At 30.3% G+C, this 19,229-nt stretch overlaps 1 protein-coding gene across 1 annotated transcript; it reads left to right on the top strand.

Moving 5' to 3' along the window:
- Positions 1–1,226: 1,226 nt before the first annotated feature.
- On the top strand, positions 1,227–17,513 carry Strump (WASH complex subunit strump). The gene is made up of 21 exons (XM_014428645.2): positions 1,227–1,717; positions 1,791–1,893; positions 1,976–2,167; positions 2,240–2,445; positions 4,193–4,418; positions 6,056–6,196; positions 6,274–6,424; positions 6,664–6,800; positions 6,883–7,000; positions 8,107–8,226; positions 8,324–8,559; positions 9,532–9,783; positions 11,268–11,450; positions 11,918–12,028; positions 12,198–12,337; positions 12,409–12,571; positions 13,028–13,130; positions 13,454–13,643; positions 13,720–13,940; positions 16,623–16,773; positions 16,917–17,513. The coding sequence occupies exons 1-21, from the start codon at positions 1,593–1,595 to the stop codon at positions 17,077–17,079; spliced, it is 3,432 nt and encodes a 1,143-aa protein (XP_014284131.1). The 5' UTR covers positions 1,227–1,592; the 3' UTR covers positions 17,080–17,513.
- Positions 17,514–19,229: the final 1,716 nt, after the last annotated feature.

The following is a 19,229-nucleotide window of genomic DNA, read 5'->3' as shown; positions in this document are numbered from 1 at the left end:
ATTTTAGTTTGCGTATTTATTACGTAATTAAAGGTGAAAATACAGCGCGGTCCTGCCTCAATGCCAGCCTGTGAGCAACTCCACTAGTCTTTAAAAATTATTTTCATATCCTTCTTTATTTAATTTTAAAATTTTCGAGGTCAATATGACTATTATTAATCAATTCTGGAGCTATCTTTCAAAGAGCCCATATAAAAAACATATGTAAGCCGCATGTGGTCACAGAACTGCACGTTCCCAACTTGTGTAATAGACACTCGCCTAATGTAGTTTCATCCCGTACGTTATCGCTATAGATCTTAGTTGCTCATTTTCACCTCTAGTGGAGAGAACTCCAAAGGAGTAGGTAGCAATTAAAGGCTGAATATTTTCTTGAAGAAAACTGCGATCTCCTTAGACATAGTCGATTTGAGTTGATGTGGGGGAATCCACATCATCAATGAACCGATTCTTGTACGTTTACCAACTCCTTCTGTCCTACAATTGTCAATGGACGATCTCTATTTTGGACTTGATAACTTGGACACGAGAATCTACGCGACAAATACTCGTCATGCAAGTTCGTCCGCCAAGTGCAGATAGTTGATAGTACTATTAACTACAACTATTGGGTCGTGTCCTAACTTAACAAAGGTAGCAGGACTGAGCCTTGGCGATTGTTGCTTCATTGATTAGAATAGTTAAGTGCTCTTATTACAGTTCAATGTGCGATTGGCACAAAACTATGTATATTTCCTATTTTAAGAGTCCGAAAAAGCGATCACCACTGTTCAGTAAGTGCATGGCCGATTAGATTGGTTACTTGTAGACTTGCTTGTATATTACCCCCTACCTCCGTATGTTAGAAATCAACAAGTAGGGAGTAAATAGAAAAAATAGGATACGGCCTAAAGAGAGGTTTCATGTGACAGACATAACTCAAGCAAGGTCGTCGCACATATACAAATAATTGATAGCACTAGCAACTGTCAAGCAAATCTTGACAGTACAACATCCATGTCAGTTAACTCGGTTGCCACAGCTTGCACTATCACTGTTACCGTCAATAGCACTGTCAACCTGGAAACCCCTCTTTAAGAATATCCTGATGGTGCAACAAATGTAGAACCTCGACTTTAGGAACCAAGTCTTATAAGTAGGGAGATGTAGAGAACAATCCGAATTGGTAAAAACATCAATGAAAGTGGAAAAAAGATTTTTTAACAAGATATATTATTCTAATTTTATTTGAACAATTGATAATAATATAATATTTTTATTTGGAGATGTTGTCAGCTTGGAATCAGCTGTTGATTAAAAGGTTATCGAGGTATAACCGTTTTAGTTTATATAACCTGTTGAATTGACAGAAGCTGACAGAGAGAAAATTCCGGTCAGAAGTGATTATTTATGAATTATAATATTAGAATTTATGTACTGATGGATGAAATAATAAGGATATAAATTTGTTGTCGTTCTGAAAGCTTATTGAACATTTTCTGAAAACTTGTAAAGGCTTTTTACATACTAATGATAAATTAGCTTTTATGTTCTTTATTCATCCTTATCTTAAAACCGATGTTAGAATTAATTAGGAATTATTTTTGATCATAATGGAAGAAGATTTTCTTGCGAAAAATAATCCCTGTGGCCAAACTCTTCTACAATTAGTATCTAGAGGAAATGCTGTTATAGCTGAAATTTCTCGATTGAAAGACCACATACCACCTGTTTTTAGGTATTAACTCGTTATTATATCTAGTGATATTGGCCATTATTGTTTCAATTAAATTATATTTATTATATTTTAGACTTGATAACAAATCTGATCAACAGAAGTATGGAGATGTAATTCATGATTTTAATTATTTTACCTCTTCTGAAGCAATCGATAAAAAAATTGAGGGCAATGAGGTAATCTCAAGATATGTGCTGCATAAGCCATTTATAATTTTATATTTTTCCATTTAGAAATGGAATTTATGTATTTTCACAGAACCTCCAGGATATTTCTGATGAGCTATGGGAGCATTATGGTGAGATTTTAGAAAGGTTTTATAATGCTTATGAAAGTATATTAAAGTACATCAGGGACTTAAACTTTTTCTTAGAAGAAGTTGATGAAGGAGTGTATATCCAACAGAATCTTGATACAATTTTCTTAAGTGAAGATGGATTGCAGCTAATGGTACTTATCAATGCTGTTCAAAATTGATACAAATATTTTTTAATGTATACTTATTTATAATTATTGTTTTAGTGTGAAAGCATATATTTATATGGTGTTATGCTGTTCTTGATGGAAATTTACCATATCTCTCCAGTACGAGAGAGATTAGTTGTGGCATATTCTCGATACAAAACCGCAGATACACTTGACCATGTCTGTCAATTAATTAGGTCTACAGGATTTACCAACTCTGCTGGAGTCAAAAGGCCTGTTAATTATCCTCAAGATCTTTTCAAGTAAATTACTTTCAAATAATTTTTTGAATTTGGTTAAAATTGGTAAACATCTTTTAAATTATTTTTAGTTTATTGGTTTCATTACTTCAGTTGTAATTAAAGTAATGCTGGAACAAAATTTCGTTTAAACCTCTAATTCATCTGATATTTTTATTTTTGTTAGGAATAAACTTTGTTATTGTTCCGGAAATATTATGGGTATAATTATTAGCCTTGCTTGCAATACTCCACATTACTATTATTATTAATTTTGTTAATATTTAATGTTAATATTATTAATTTTGACAGTCTTACCAATTTGATGACTATTGGCGGTGCCGGTTCGAATCCGGCCTGGGACGTTGACTTTTTTCATTGAGTGGCGGTCCCACAAAATAAAGAACTTTGACCCCCAACCATGGTTAGGCAGTATAGGACTCCAATGGGGAGTCTTGGCCGAAAAAAAATAAATAAAAAAATTTTGTTCAAATCTAATACTTTGATTGTATTTTATTTTGACTTATTTATAAATGTAATATATAGTAAGGGAAAGTATTGCGATTGTGCCAAATTTTGACCTCATCGGAAATAGATGTTTTGAGGTCCACTCAGTCGAAAAAACAAGTTTTGCAAAATGGTCTAGTACAAAATTAAAAGTACTTCAAAACTGAAATTACATGTTTCAGGTATTATATACCTGGGATGTGAGAGCAACATTTACGACACAATGGACTAGATGGAAGTGCCACTTCATCAGAGAATCAATTTTTTTATTTTCTCAGAAATGACTATCGATTTTGATTAAATTTGCCATCGCAATATAGAATTGAATGGTCTTCAATATTAGCTAAACATTATCCTTATTGAAATAGTCTTACAGAGTTTAAATAACAAATTTTTAAAAAGTCTTCTAAAGTACCTTTAATTCTAATTTAATTAAAAAGTTCTAATTGTGAGTAATAATAAATACATACAAAATATTAAAGAACTTTATGTATAAATATAGGATAAAAATAAGTATCCGATTCTAATGGAAAATCCAGACTACAATTCTAGGTTCATTTTCACTGAAAAAAAAAAACAGTTAAAAATCAATGAAATGCCATTTTCAGTATTGGAATTCTCATAATATGAATTTTAGTTTGTTGCTCACTTTAGAATCGGCAATATTTATTATGATTATTTGAAACTCCATAAGTGAATTATTTGTGTTCATCAAAGTTAAAATCTTGGATTGACAAACAAGATTAGAATTTTTAATTTAAAATGGAAGGAGATAATACCCAGAATGTAGAAAAAAGTGTACAAAATAATGAATTTTATTTTTTTTATATTATGAATATTATATAGTTGTATAATCAATTTAAAGGAGAGTTAAACTTCCTTTGAATTGATTACAATGCATGTCAAGCCAAGTAGGAGAAACTTTAAAACATATATATAAATAAGGTTTATCTGAAAAATTTTGGATTCTATATTCTGAAAATTTTAATTTAAAAAAAATAGTAATGATTCTGTTGTTTTCAGTGATATTGACTGCTCTCAATAATTTTAAGTGTGTTTGAATTTGTTCCCATCACATTTTTTAGTCCTGTAGAATGATGATTTTATAATTATAAAAATATTTTAAAAGATAGAAGATTAAATTTCTTATAAATAAATTTAGAAATGTATCCATAGTACATACAAGATATATCATTGACTTAATTTGTGATTTATTTATTTTGTTATTGCCAATTAGTAATCATCAATATTTTATGTTTATTAGGAGGATTCCAATCGATGACAAATTTTTAGAATTAGTCATAGGAAAGCTCCGTACTGAAGATATTTATCATCAACAAAAAGCCCTTCCTCAACCTCAACATTCGACTACTGCTTTTGCTCAACAAGCAGCTATGTTATTTGTCATACTTTTTTTTGTACCTAATATTCTTCATAATCAAACAGCAAGAATGAGAGAAATAGTGGACAAATTTTTTCCTGATAATTGGGTAAGAAATGCTAGTTTTATTGTACATTTTATACCAGTTTATTCAGTATAATGCCTCTTTATCTTTCTTAATAAAATCTGTGTATCTTACAAAAAAAAATATAAGATATACATACATACATGTTCACTTGCTTATTGTCCAAAAATTCAATGATATTTTATTAATTTCTTATTGATGATTGTATTTATTATAATTGATTGCTATTTTTACTTCTCAAAAATGCAAAAAATAATCTCTGTGGCCAATCTCTTTTACAATTTGTATCTGGAGAAAATGCTGTTATAGCTGAAATTTCTAGATTGAAAAATCACATACCATCTGTTTTTAGGTACCAACTTGTTATATCTTCTGGGATTGATCATTATTGTTTCAATCAAACTGTATTTATTATATTTTAGACTTGATAACAAATCTTTAAAGAATAGAAGATTAGGTTTCATATAAACGAATTGCCGTGTACGGGGCTTCCAAGTCCGACTAGGGGTTCCCTGTACACATATTATATTGAAAATTTTTCTTATATTCATGTATTTATATTATATATTTATATTCATGTATTTATATTATGTATCTCTATCGGTTCCGGATGGGAACCGACTGAAAAAGTATGCGCTATATTTAATTCAAACACTAGATACCATAGACCCCCTCGCCATAGTATGCTAGATATTAATATCTATAGTTAATCATTGGAGTTCCTTTCCAACTGTATCGTGTTCACCAATTTACTATGCTATTATATATGAGATGGCGTGAAGGGATTCTTAATTATAAAGTAAAGTCTTTGTTACATATTTTATATTTACAATCATATATACATTACCAAGAATAATATTATGAGAGAGCATGGTAGACTTGTTTCTTTATACTTTATTTGTTATATTATGAATTGAGAAGTACCAGTTGGGATCTTTGATATTTATACTGACTCTAAGTTATCAATTCTATCATTGCCATTTAAATTACAATGGAAAAAGGTCTTACTTGTTTTGGTACGTCGGTCGGCTTGGCAGTTGTCGTGGAGCATCCATATTCGCTTTGTCTCCCGGGAGCCATTGCTGAATCCCTGCGAGGTGTGACCTTCCTCCTCTGGCCTCCAACTGGTCAGCCGCTCTCTCTTCCTCCAAACTCTCCTCTTCCAGGACTGCCTTCCCCTGTTTCCCGACGGTCTTCCTCCAACTCCTTATGGTCTGTGGTGCCTAGGAACCTCTTTTATCTACATATGTCTGTACATTACTTTTAATGTTTTGCCGATTGTGTCTCTGCCTAGGCCCGGCGGCTCCTTAGGTTTGCCGACAAAAGAACGTACTGAAAATAAAAAAATTCCAGCTGGTGCCTCTCATTATATATCAAAATTTTTAAATGCATCCATAATATAGATATTTATGATTTTTTTTTTTTTTTTATTCAAAATAAACACTTCATATTACATTCATAAATAATTTATGTTCCTCATAACTTTCTGTTATTCATCAAAAATAATCTATGCTGTGTTTGTTACTCTTTTACCTGAAAGGTAATTTTTAAAAAATGTACTAGCTTATCGTACAAATAAACACATTTATAGTTTTAAAGTATTAAAAAAAATAAATTTTTCATTATTACTTAATAAAGAAAATTAAGGGATTTTTTTCTAGATAGTAAATATTTATATGGGTGTGACAGTAAATTTAATTGAATTTTGGGAGCCTTTTAAGGCAGCAAGAATGGCACTTGCCAACACATTGGAGTCTTCAAATATTCAAGATTATGCTCAACAACATGCAAAAAACCTTGAGGTTAGTAATTAATTACCTTTTTGAATACTTTAGATTTCATATTATTATTTTTTTACATCGTTTGATTACTTTTGTAGAAATTACTTGAGGATACAAACAAAATTTTAAGTGAAGGAGTTCTTAGTAAAAGTTATCTTATGGACAACATAAGTAATATTCTTAGCCTATCAAGGGATAGCAATGTTACCCTTAGATGGCTTTTCCTTCACTCAGTACAGCATCATGCAGGTATGAAATATTTAGAAAATTTTTTTTTTATTGTTTTAACTAATAATTAATGCAGGTTATGTGGAATTAAATTTTGCACCAATCTTGATTTATTATTAAATTCTTCATTAATTTTTTATTATTTATTATTATTATTTTTTATCAATTTTCTTACATTTGGTTTTAAAATATAAATAGGAATTTAAAACAATGCACAGTGCCATTCCAGGACTTATTACATGTTATTTTTTATTCAACAGTGATTGAAACTAATAAAAAATGTAAACAAATTCGTGATCAAGTTATTTCAATTATACACTTAGATGAGGAAAAAATACTTCAGTTGCTTTTTAACACAGCACAGTATGAAAATAAGATTAGTGACTTATTTAAATCAGTGAGTATAATTTTGTTTATTTTTTATTATTATATTCTTTGATCATGATCCTCATCATTTTCATTCATTTTTGTTAATGTAGGTCTTGAATGAAAGATCTGAAAATTGGGAAACTGGAAAGAAAGAAAGCTTGACAAGAATACAAGAATTGATTGAGATATTTGCTGGGAATAAGCAAGTTATGCGGGTAAAAAAAAGTGGTTAGTCATATTTTTTTGTAGATAATGTAATAAGGTTATTTTTGGAATTAGTGAAGTTATTTTGTTCAAACGATTTTCTTAATTATTCCAACTTTGATTGTTACATTACAATTTATTTTTGAAAAGCCAATATTACTTGTGGAATGATGTGATACATATTATAAAACTAATTGCAATTTTAACCAACAGTGAGCGTGGATTTTCAGATTTTCTGCACATTACTGTTGAAAGTTATATCTTAAAAACATTAGGTGCATATAGTTTATTGGGCATATTCATTAATGTTATATCATGTTCACTTTAAAATGTTATTCAAGAAAGAACCTGATGCATTTTCCAAAATTTAAATTGGGCAAAAAAAAACAGTTTTATCCTTACCTCACTGACATGCTGTGACCTTGATCCATGCTCTGACATCTGTGACCACATATACAATATTAATTTTCGAAGAAATATAGTTTTGTGTAAACTTAATTGTGTTAAAAAAAAAAAAATAAACTGGTAACAATAAAATAAACATACAGAATTGTAATAGGAACATGAAGAAATTATATTAGTAAGTGTAAATAAATGGAGAAAATTGAATTCTAGTTATTTATTTCATACCAATGTTTTGGGGCTCTTCCCCCATAACCAGGATCATTAAAATCAAAATCAGTTTAACACATTTTATAACTTGATCTCTTGTTTATAAGTGAAATATTGTTTAAAAAAAAAAATAAATGATAATTTGAAGGGTAAAAGGACAAAATGAGGATGGTCAATTTGTTCCATTGAGTGCTATAATAGAAAGAGCCAAATTTTTATCAAACCTTTTTCCAAAGTACTTGGTGAATGTTTGTTGCTCTACAAAAATTACAGACCTTGATTGATTGCCATTTTTACAATCAATTTTTAATATTGAATTCAGATTTTTTCTTTTTTAAGAAATTCATTTCTTTTTTGATTTTGTAACATCATTTTCATTGTTTTTTCACTTGTATGCTGTATCATTTTCATTAAGTTTTGAAATAAAACATATTTAAGCATAATTTACGCTAATGTTGTTTTCAAAAGTATGTAGTATCTGTTTTTTTTTTAATATTTAAAGAAAATAATAATTTCAGAAAGTTTGAGGAAATGGTTTAGTGACATATCAGTTGAAATAGATTCTTTAAAAATCGAAGAACTTAACATTTCAGCTAGAAAGATTGCTCAGTTGATTCAAGCATTAGAAGAGTTGCAAGGTATGCTTTAATTTCTTATTTTATTTTTATTTGTCATAATTCAAAATTTTTCATATATATTATATTTGTTTTAATTTTTTGAGTGACATTTTTCTAGGTTTTCGTCAAATAAACAATAATTTAGGTGTAAAACAATTGGTTTCTGAATGCTGTGATCTTCTAAAAGAAATGCTGGGTGCTGTTAATGTAAGAGACACTCTTCTGGTTAATATGCAGATCATTGGTGATTTTTCCTATGGTTGGATATTAATAGATCACTATAATAATTCAATCCAAGAAAGGATAAAAAATGATCCTGTAACTGTAAGCAGGCTGAGATCAGTTTTTCTTAAGGTAATAATTTCAAATAAAATTATGTAAGAATATTTTTTATTTTATTGAACACTAGAGTCAATTTTAAGGTTAAAATTATTTTGTGTTTAAAATGTTTAATTAAACTTTTGCTTGTAAAGTAATGACAGTAAAATGGACAATATAATTCTTCAAGAACAGTAGGGTGTTTATAAATCTCATAAATAAACTGACAAATGTAAATTGTTATCTGTCTGTTAAACTTGTTATTTACTTTTTCACAAGCAATCAGCTGACCCCTAAGAATTTTTTAGCAAGCGTTCCTTTACATTTTCCATCGTGGCACTCTTCTCATGCTAGATAAATTTCACCGCACTCTTGTTAGGCTTAAAAATGTTTGTGCCAGAATTATCCTTAAATGGTTTTGCACCTTATTTATTTGACCCTACCTTAGGCTGCAGAGGTTTGGCCATGGTGCCATATCACATTTCTGCTAGTAAACTTTAAAATTGAATCATTATTCAGGACTGTTTGCATTATGTACATCACCTTCAGCTTCCCACTGGATCTAGTCCTATTTTCTCCTGAAGTCTGAAATGAACTCAATCAACTACATTTTTCATCCCGGCCATACCCTGTTTCTTTCTGCAGCTTACCTCATAGGCGGCTGCCAATGACAGCATTCTCCAGTCTGCTACAACAGGGCATATGGGGTCCATTTACTATGACCATGTTCTTGGAGCTTGGCACATTAATTCCCAAGCTCTGTGAAGAGCTGTGAGTGTTTGGAAGAAGTGTGACCTGATGGTGAATAAGTATTTCTGCATGGTATCTCCTTTTTACTGGTTCCGTTGTTCTAGTGTACCCTCCTAGATAATCCTATGATCCTTATATTAATAAGTAAAAATAGTACTGATTTACTGATCTTGCATATGATGACTATTACAATTACTGTTTTTTACTTCAAGCAATTTTTATGAATATTTTATTAATTTAGATTTAATGTTTTTTTAGTTGAGCTCAGCTATGGAAACTCCTCTCCTCCGTATAAACCAGGCTGATGATGGTGATTTACCTTCAGTTTCGATATACTACAGCCATCAGCTTTTGAATCGTGTAAGATTGCTCCTGCAAGTCATTCCAAGATCTGTATTTCAACTTATGGCTCAAATAGCTCTCATTATGACAAACGAAATTCCTGAACTTCCTACACGGTTAGATAAAGAGAAATTACGGGATATGGCTTGTTTACCAGCAAGATTTAAAGTAAGTATTTATAAATTTGTAACGGTATGATTCAGTAAATCTTAGTTATGTTTCTACTTTTTTCTTACTCCTGGCCCCTATGGATGATTTTCTTATGATACTTTATTTATTGTTTTATTATTAGATTTCCCTATTAAGTTTAGTAGTCTGGGACTCTGCATCTGCAGGGAATCTCATCTCTGTTCAGGCCGTCCAGACTCATTGTTGCGATGAATCTGGTGTGATGTGGGCTTGTATTTTCTGTGTCTTTTGAATCCTATCAATGTAGGATTCTCAGACTCATTGTTGCCCAACATTGGCCGGTATTGACATAAATCAGAAAACACTCTTGTTTTCTGCTTCACTAATTGATCATTTGAACATTTTTATTGTTAAGGTGGTATTGATTGTTTTTGCATTGATATTTTGTAGAGTAGATAGTCTGATAGGGTGGGTTGTTTGATGCTATAAAAGCAATGTATGCTTGAATGTTGTTTAATAATTAATTTGAAAGCAACTTTTTCTGTCGTTTTTGAAATCACTGATGAATTTGAACTAAATTTTGCTGTATACACGGTGTTTTGTTGCGAAGCAGTGTCGGGGCTGCTTCCGAACTATGACTCTACGCAGCCTGGATTCTGAATGAACTCAAAGAATCCCAGTGTATACATACCTTTAAACACTCTGAATTAAGTTTATCTTCAGCAATTTTTGTTGTCTAAAAAATAAATAAATAAGGAGTATTCTATCAGAATTCAATGTATCTATTTAAAATTTTTGGAGAAGTTTGTCAGGGGGTGCGGTCAGCAAAGAACAACATAAATAAACAAAACCATATTTATTTATTTTATGCCGACGTTTCTTATTTATTTCTTATATTATATACTTATTTATTTATTTTATGGTTTTGTTTATTAATGTTGTTCTTTGCTGACCGCACTCCATTATCCCGACAAACTTCTCCAATCATTTATCTACGGTCAACTATCTACACCTCATTATGTATCCATTTAAAAATTATTTAGATCTTCATACAGATACATCAAATCTTAAAATTGAAAATGCTGATTTATAAAACCTATTTGACATGGGAAAATTTAATTTTTGAAGTAAACAAAATAAGTTTTATATTTGTATATATAGTTGATCGTAAAAATTGATATATAAGAAGATGGTCAGGGTTGTGGTTGTGACCACAACATCTTCTTATATTTAAAAATAAGTTTTAGATGAAAAATTTTAATTTGTCAAAAAGTCTGTATTTATGAGAAATAGACATATAACCTTTTAAATCTTAATCATTTTAAATATAGATTTAGTAAATTTTTATAGAATGTATCAATATTTATGTGGAGTATGAAGGCAATTGAGAACATATAGCAAACTAAGTATAAGAGATTTGCATTTCTTATACTTTTCTTTCCATACGCTCTTCATATTCTATATGTGTGAGCATGAGTGTGTTACTTGATTACTTACTTTTATTTGTTTTTTAATTATAACAGGTAGCTAAAATGACTCACAGAGTTTCTGTTTTCTCAAAAGGTCTTCTCAATATGAAGTCTACACTTGTTGGTATAGTTAGGGTAGATCCAAGAGAGCTCCTTGAGAGTGGAATAAGGGATGAATTGACGTTGCATATCAAAGCTGCTCTTGATGCAGGTTTAAACTTTACACCAAAATCAAAGGTATAATAAAAAGTTGAGGTAATGTGTTAATTGTTTATCTATCTTTATATTAATAAGGATTATAAAGATAAAAGCTAACTTTTCTTTTGACAATATTTTAATTTCTTCTTTCATGTTTAATATAATTATTTGAATATCATTTTAAAATTTATTGTTAGTAATTAAATTAAAATGGCTGCATGCTAATATTTCTTGTGTTGCTAATATTATTTCAAAACAATGATACTCATTTGTTAAATATAAGGTTTTTGATAATAATACCGATACTTAACTACTGCTGTATACATTGGTAGCCCATCGTTAGCTACTATCTTCTAACACCTGCCACAGGCAGGTATCGGATCAATTTAAATGGATAAAACTTTAGAAGCTAAAATTCTTGTCTCCCATTGAGTCAATTCCAATACTATTGGACAATATCAACAAAAGTGGAGCTGTTAAATACAATCATTTTTCTAATTTTTAAGTTGGATCTGAAATCGAGGCTGGAAGAACTTGGTACAATTATGGAAGGTCATAGAAATTCTTTTGAATATGTTCAAGATTACATTGGGGTCAATGGTGTTAAAATGTGGCAGGTTAGATATTTAATTTTTTTGATTATGTTTTTCCGTATGAGAAGCATTATATTTTATGATCATTAATTTGTCAATATATTGTATTAATATATGAATTGTTATATTATATATTATATTGTTGCATTTGTCAATATATCGTTGTAAACTATTTTTTTTTTCTTTCTATTAGGAAGAACTTAAAAATGTCATAATGGCTAGTGTAGACATTGAATGTAAAAATGTTGTACGCAAAGGCATTTATACTGACCTGTTAGGTACTACTTTCATGGGACGCCTTGCTAAACAACTGCTTCATACGATAGATCCAAAGTTAGTAGTTTTAAATATTTAATAAAAGTAACATTATAAGTTTTTAGTATAATTTCTTATTTATTTTATAGAAGTACATTTTATGTAGAGCAGCATTCAGCATGGATAGATATCAAAACAAAACTAAAAGTTGCAGATTTAGATCTTTTTAAGCGTATATTGAAAGCTGTTAGTGTACCTGGTTTAGTTGGACTCGACCGGATTGTATCTTTTATAATAGCAAAGCAGTTACAGGTAAATTGAATAAATTGAATTAATTTTTTTGAGCTTTCTAATATATCCTAGCTGTCACAGTTACAATCAATTAATACTGTTATAACCTTGTAGATATTCTATATGGTTATAAATTTTTAAAAACATAATAAAACCAGTTGAACTTATCAAGGTATTGGAACAGTACCTGTTGAATTAGTTGTCTTAATTTTAGTTATAGTATAAAAGTCGATACTGATGTGCTGACCCACTTTGTTGACTTTTTTTTTTTTTTGCTACTATATAGGTTCTGTTAGTAATACAAAATTTTATAATTACAGAGGCCAGAAGATGTGTTTCATTTTAAAGTTATCGTTTTTTTATAATAAAATACTGAAATTGTTTTAACAAAAACTTTAAAAGATTAAAACTCTGGAGTAATTAGAAATTTGGAATAAATATTCATGTTAATTCTAATTTAAATTGTTTTTGCTTTAGAATATCGTGACTTTCCTTGAGAAGGAAGCTGGCAACAACAACGCATGGCTGGAAATGTTTGGTAGTATTGCTAAATCACTTTCTCCTTATACCATTACTGTAGGTAAGTTAAAAATAAGGCAAATATCTATTTTATATCAAGTTTTTACTTGTGAAAGTTTCATTTGAAATAAATGCATTACAAAAAGTTCTGCATCACCTTGCATCTGATAATTTGTTAATTCTGATAATCTGTTAATATTGTAATTATTAAATTACAGCTTAAGTAGTTTATAGGTACTTAAGATGGTTCTTATTTGTACCAATATCCACAGAATTAAAGTATTTTTTCCATGTAAAAATTTAAAATTAGGTCTTGTTTATGTTTACAAATTTATTTTGTGCACCAAAACTTAGATCAGCAATTAACAGAAATGCATATTTTAGATCAACCAGCAAAGTTATATCCTACTGCTGCTACGAGACTTTCGAGACTTTTTTCAGCTATTAACATTTTTGATGTAATAGTATTAATTGGAAATCTTCAGATACTAAGAAAACAAATATCCTTCACTCTCAACCAAAGTGCCAAAATCCATGCTCGTAATTATACATCTTCATTACAAGCTGTGAATGAGTAAGTAACTCATTGTACTTGAGATATCAAATAGTTTATAAAAGGTTTTTATTTTAATTTATTTTTTCTATTTTAGTGCTCTATTGATAGAAGTTTTGGACCATGAAAAAGATAATTCGAAACCTGCCCCATCATCTTCAGAAATAAGTAGGGTATCTGAGCTCCTGATGTGGGTTGGAGCTAATGATCCCTATTCTAGTATTTATATTACATGCAAAAATATACCATACATATCTCTTTTTGCATTTTTATTTTCTTCAGTTCATGTGCCACGCTTCACATATGATAAATCCTTAGGTAAGTAAATTTATAAATTTTCACTGTTATTTTATACAGACAATAGTTTAATGGATGCTAACTCCTCATAAATCTCCTGGGTATGATCTTCTGACTTCTCAAATCCTTCGCCAACTTCCTCCTAAAGCTATAATATTCCTTACATATCTCTATAATTGTATCCTAAGAACAACCCATTTTCCTGTCCTTTGGAAACATTCCATTATAATTCTCTTTCCAAAACCAGGAAAACCTCCTAATAATCCTGCTTCCTATAGACCTATCAGCTTACTACCAATCCTCCCAAAATTTTAGAAAAATCCTCCTAAAACGTTGAATCACTGAGTTTTCCCGCACATCAATTTGGATTTCGCCCTAGGCACTCCACAGTTCAACAAGACCTCAGAGTCGTTGACTATATCTCTTCAACTCTTGAAAAAAAAACAACACTGCTCAGGTGCCTTTCTGGACATAGTGCAAGCTTGTGACCGGGTATGGCATGTCGGATTGTTTTTCAAGCTCAAAACCATATTACCCCAAACCTTATACCTTATCCTCTGCTCCTACCTCTCATATCGTTCCTTTCGAGTTCCCAGTGGTTCCGAGTGCTCAAATATCTACCCCATCAAGGCAGTGTCCTGGGTCCTGTCCTCTACATTCTCTTCACTGCTGACATTTCCATCACTCCAGACACGTTCCTGGCAATATTTGCAGATGATACAGCTATCCTATCCTCCCATCCTGATCCTGTAACAGCCTCATCCAATCTCCAAACACACCTCACCCAGATTTAGCAATGGTGTAACCAATGGCAGATAAAGGTCAATGAATCGAAATGCACCCATGTGACTTTCACTCTCCGCCACACCTTCTGTCCACCTGTTACTCTTAATAATATTCCTCTACCCAGATCCGACACAGTGCGAACTTGGATTCAGTTTAGACAAAACACTCACCTGGAACCAACATACTAGACTTAAAAGACAAGAACTCAACAGACGATTCAGCCAACTATACCTACTGCTCAGCCGGACCTCTCATCTCTCACTAGAAAGCAAACTACTAATTTATAAGACTTGGCACACAGCTGACATAAATTTATTTTTTTGCTTCAAGATCTCTTTCTGGAATGAAATATTAATATATACTCTGCATTTTGAAATAATTTGTATTGTTACATAATATAATATATAACCATATTACTACACCAATTTTAAATCAATTGGAAGGAGACTAATGATTGTTTAGGGGTGTGAATTAACTCTTTGACCGTCGTTGAAATGTTAACCACTCCTTCCTGGTCATTTGTGACATATGGGGAGGGGAAGGTGTCTAGAGGTAACCAACCTATTATAACCATGGTGGGATCAAGTTTTCATTTCGTGAGACTGCCACAGAAATGACTAGCCTAACGCCAGATTCGAACTGGTGCCACAGTGGTCATGAGGCAGTTAAAAGCGGTAGCAGTGTGGTAACGCGCCAGTTTACCAACCCACAGGTTGTCTACTGGTCCCACCCAGGCTTTTTTCAAGCACAAAAATAATGCAAAACTCACAACCTCCCCCGGGTATTTGTGAGGCCCATTAGCCAATGGGTGGCACTCAACAAAAAAATAGGCGTGGGAGTGACGAATCCACCCTATGAAAAAAACACATCAAGAAACGCGCAAACGCACGATGTATTAGGAAATTCTTTGCGCGAGGACTTAGACCTCCATAGTCTGTTGCCCATATAATAATAATAATACATTTAGTCTTCAATTATTTATATACACATATACACATTACATATTTACAAATAGTCCTTGTTTTTTCAGAAAAGATAATTTTAGGAATACTTATTAAATTAAGTATCATAACTTTTATTCATCTTGTTTTTTGTAGATTTTATGTATTTATTTTTAATGTTAAGAGATGGTATACGATTCTTTTACACTCTGAAAAAACATGAGCAAAATACTTTGAAGAAACATAAATGTTTAATCAATTTATATCTTGAAGTCAATAGTTATGTATTTCAATTAATGAGTTATATTGTTTCATAAATACAAATTTTTGTAAGATGGACTAAATTATTATATAAAATTTCTGATTAATAATTAAAATAATATTTAGTATTATGGAATTCAGCTACCTGCCAGGATTTACAATTTAAACATCACCACATAATTTATTAATTTACATAATAAAGCATTTTTGGAAAGGTTAAAATAACTCTGAATTAGTAGACATTAACGATTAGCAAGTAGTTGAACATGGTTACTGTTAACATAAACTTATTGTATAAATAATAGTTTTTAAATCAGCATTAACTGATTTAAAAACTATTATTTATGCACACGTAAACGTTGTGCATAAATAATAGTTTTTAAATGTTTTCATTGTGTAATTATAATCTCATAACTTATAATAGAAAAAAATATTTGTAATACAAAGCCCCTCTACTGTATAGAACTAAGCATTGGTAAGGGGGGGAAAGTTGCAGTATGCTTCAATATGGAGAACCCTTGTAGCATGTGTTGTTATTAGGTTGGGCACCATTGATATAGAGTTAACTTAAATCCCTCATCAAATGCTTTTTAAAAAAAGTGTTAAATCATATAATCTACATTTCTTAGACAGAGAAATATTAAATTATCAACTGATTTAAAATTTGTTTGATTTATTTACTCATTTTATTTATAAACTTATTTTTTGTTCTCAGCTACTTTGGCTTGTAAGAGGACAGGTGAAGGTATAGCTCCTTTTGTAGTGGGTCTTCATACTTTCTTGAAACAGTTTAATGTTGACATCACCAAACAGTACATACTCTTTGGAGGCCAATATACAAAATCATACATGCTTGCTCCTTTGTTGTAAGTGAAAAAAATAAAATAAAAATAATAGTGGTTTTGTCATTTTATTTTCATTTTTTGATTTTAAAACTAATTTTACACTTTATTCATAAATTTTATTTTATTAACAATCATATATGTAATGTTGTAAAATTATGTTTTAGGGCTGGAAAGCAGGATGTAGCTCAAGAAGCCCTTAGTATGATGCAGTTCTTGGAACAATTTGTAAGTGTTGGAAACCATCCAAGGTCTCTTCTCACACAGTCAGTACCAGATGTGATTGTAAATTTATTCAGACATGGATTAACTGGATTTGCTAGCTATTAGTAGTCACATGTAAGAAATATTGAATGATGGAAAAAAAAAATTGTACAGAATAGTTTATTGTAAATAATAGTAGGTATTTATGAATGACTCAACAGAAAACATATTGACAAGGGAAATACTTTTATAATGTTTTATATCTCATTAATAATTCAAATAAAAGTAAAATTAATGATTACATCCCTTTTTTATTATTTAATTAATTCAGTTGAAGAGTTTGCTGCAAAAAGGGATTTGCTTCTCTTGCGAGATATAACAGTTTATTATATTTTGAGGCAAAAGAAAATAATTCCTTCATTTTGCATGAGAAATATTTAGTTCAAATCATTAGTTCTCATGTTATTCAAGAGTTGGAGTTGCTTGCTATCTTGTTAGTTATTATGATTATTATTGTTAATTTTCTTTACAAAAATATATATACTGTTTTTCATTTATTATTTCAGTTGAATAAAATCTTTTATTTATTATGTACATATATAAATATAATCCTTTAAGTAATGGAATATCTTAATAGCAAAAAAGAAATAGTTTCAACAATCAAACTTGTATTACGTCTGGATATAGTATAATGATGTAGTTCAATTGTAGATGACAATAGTTCTATGCTATTGTTCTCAAAGTACATAAATCACCTTTCCATACCACATAATTAAAGTAATATTTACTATTACAATAAATCTTCCTTTTTTTATGACCTTACAGCATATTTACTCATGAAAAACTTAAAGGAAAAAATAAATGCTAATAAAATTATTCTTACTTTCTTACACAAAGTAGTACATATTAACTAGTGAGTTTACAATTAAGACTACACTTTTTTATATCCCTTGATTGCTGAGCAAAATATGCTCCATAAAACCCCGACAAGTAAGTAAAAATGTTTTTAGGTTTCAGAAATTACTAAGAGAAATGAATTATATGATTTAATGTTAAAAGTTAGTATTTGGCAAAAATATTTTTGTGCCTTATATACATGTTTGAAGAGAAAATTAAAAAACGAGGTTAAAGAAAGATGAAGTTTTAACTAAGTATTCAAGGATGTAAAATATTAGGGAATTTGGACAACAGTATCCATCTCAACCTGGTGTGTACTAAATGGTTGAAGTGTACTCATATTCAGAAATATGTAGAAGCGATAAATAGCCATGAACGCTGGCAGAATAAAGCTAATAATGACTTCTGACCAAATAAACATAAGGGATATAGTCATGAATGTAAGCAAGTGTCTCCACTAAACATGATATAACTGAAACTAAAATCAGGATGCTAGCAGCATTATATTAACAGTTAAGGAAAAGAAATATATTATAAAATTTGTGAACTAGAGTTGAATTACTGAAGTAGACTCATGAACAATGTTACAACCTATTTGGAAGGAGGAGAGGGCATCCCAAAATTTCACAAGTTTTAATGAATTTTCCCTTTCCCTAACCATTTTTGGAAAACTGACCTCTCTAAAGTGACCTCTGCAAGGTCAGTCATCATTCAAAAGCCAGACTGACTGGAATCATAAAGACCCATCCATCATCAGTCTGACTAGCAATTGCTTGCAAATGAGATATCAAATAGTAAGTAAGGATCTTGTTCAACTTCTCTTTCAATACATAATTAACAGAAAGCTTGTTTGGCCATTATTTTGGCATTTGCTTGCAAAAAGAATGTGAGAAGCACTTGCACAACCTCCTCTCTTCAAATCTGGATCAGATGTCAAATTTGTCTTCATAATCCATTAGCATTACCCCTACACGATCGATCTGAATGTCCATTTAGCTTTGCGACTAACCATGCAGGCATTCCTTATAAAGAATTTAGTGTAATAACCTCTTTAAGAATTTTTGGCCACAATTTTCATAGTTTGAAGCAGATTTTTATATTTCAAAACTTTTTGCTTGGAGTGTCCATTAGTGCAACATATACTCTTTGTTCTTTTGTTATAAAACCCTCCCTGATCCATAACAAACAGGAGGAAACAAATAACTAACTGGCATTTTGAAAATGAAAAATTGCCAACAAAAAAATTCTTTTATTAAAGAACAAATAACAAACTTAATTAAGTCTTAACATTATTGATTCCTAAACAATTAAAACAAGGGCTATATAAAAATATATATATACATACATAAACAAAAAATTTTTATAATCTACCTAGTGAA

This window comes from Halyomorpha halys, unplaced genomic scaffold (assembly GCF_000696795.3).
Source record: "Halyomorpha halys isolate HHAL.00 unplaced genomic scaffold, Hhal_1.1 Scaffold730.1, whole genome shotgun sequence".
NCBI classification, from domain to species: Eukaryota; Metazoa; Arthropoda; class Insecta; order Hemiptera; family Pentatomidae; genus Halyomorpha; species Halyomorpha halys.
Note: the sequence above shows the minus strand (reverse complement) of the source record. Positions and strands in the feature narration are given on the sequence as shown.

Excerpts from the sequence above, each read along its gene's own strand:
- Strump (XM_014428645.2), top strand. The coding sequence starts at position 1,593 with ATGGAAGAAGATTTTCTTGCGAAAAATAATCCCTGTGGCCAAACTCTT. Across the intron at positions 6,425-6,663 it reads CTCAGTACAGCATCATGCAG|TGATTGAAACTAATAAAAAA; the intron begins GTATGAAATATT and ends TTTATTCAACAG. Across the intron at positions 12,029-12,197 it reads ATGGTGTTAAAATGTGGCAG|GAAGAACTTAAAAATGTCAT; the intron begins GTTAGATATTTA and ends TCTTTCTATTAG.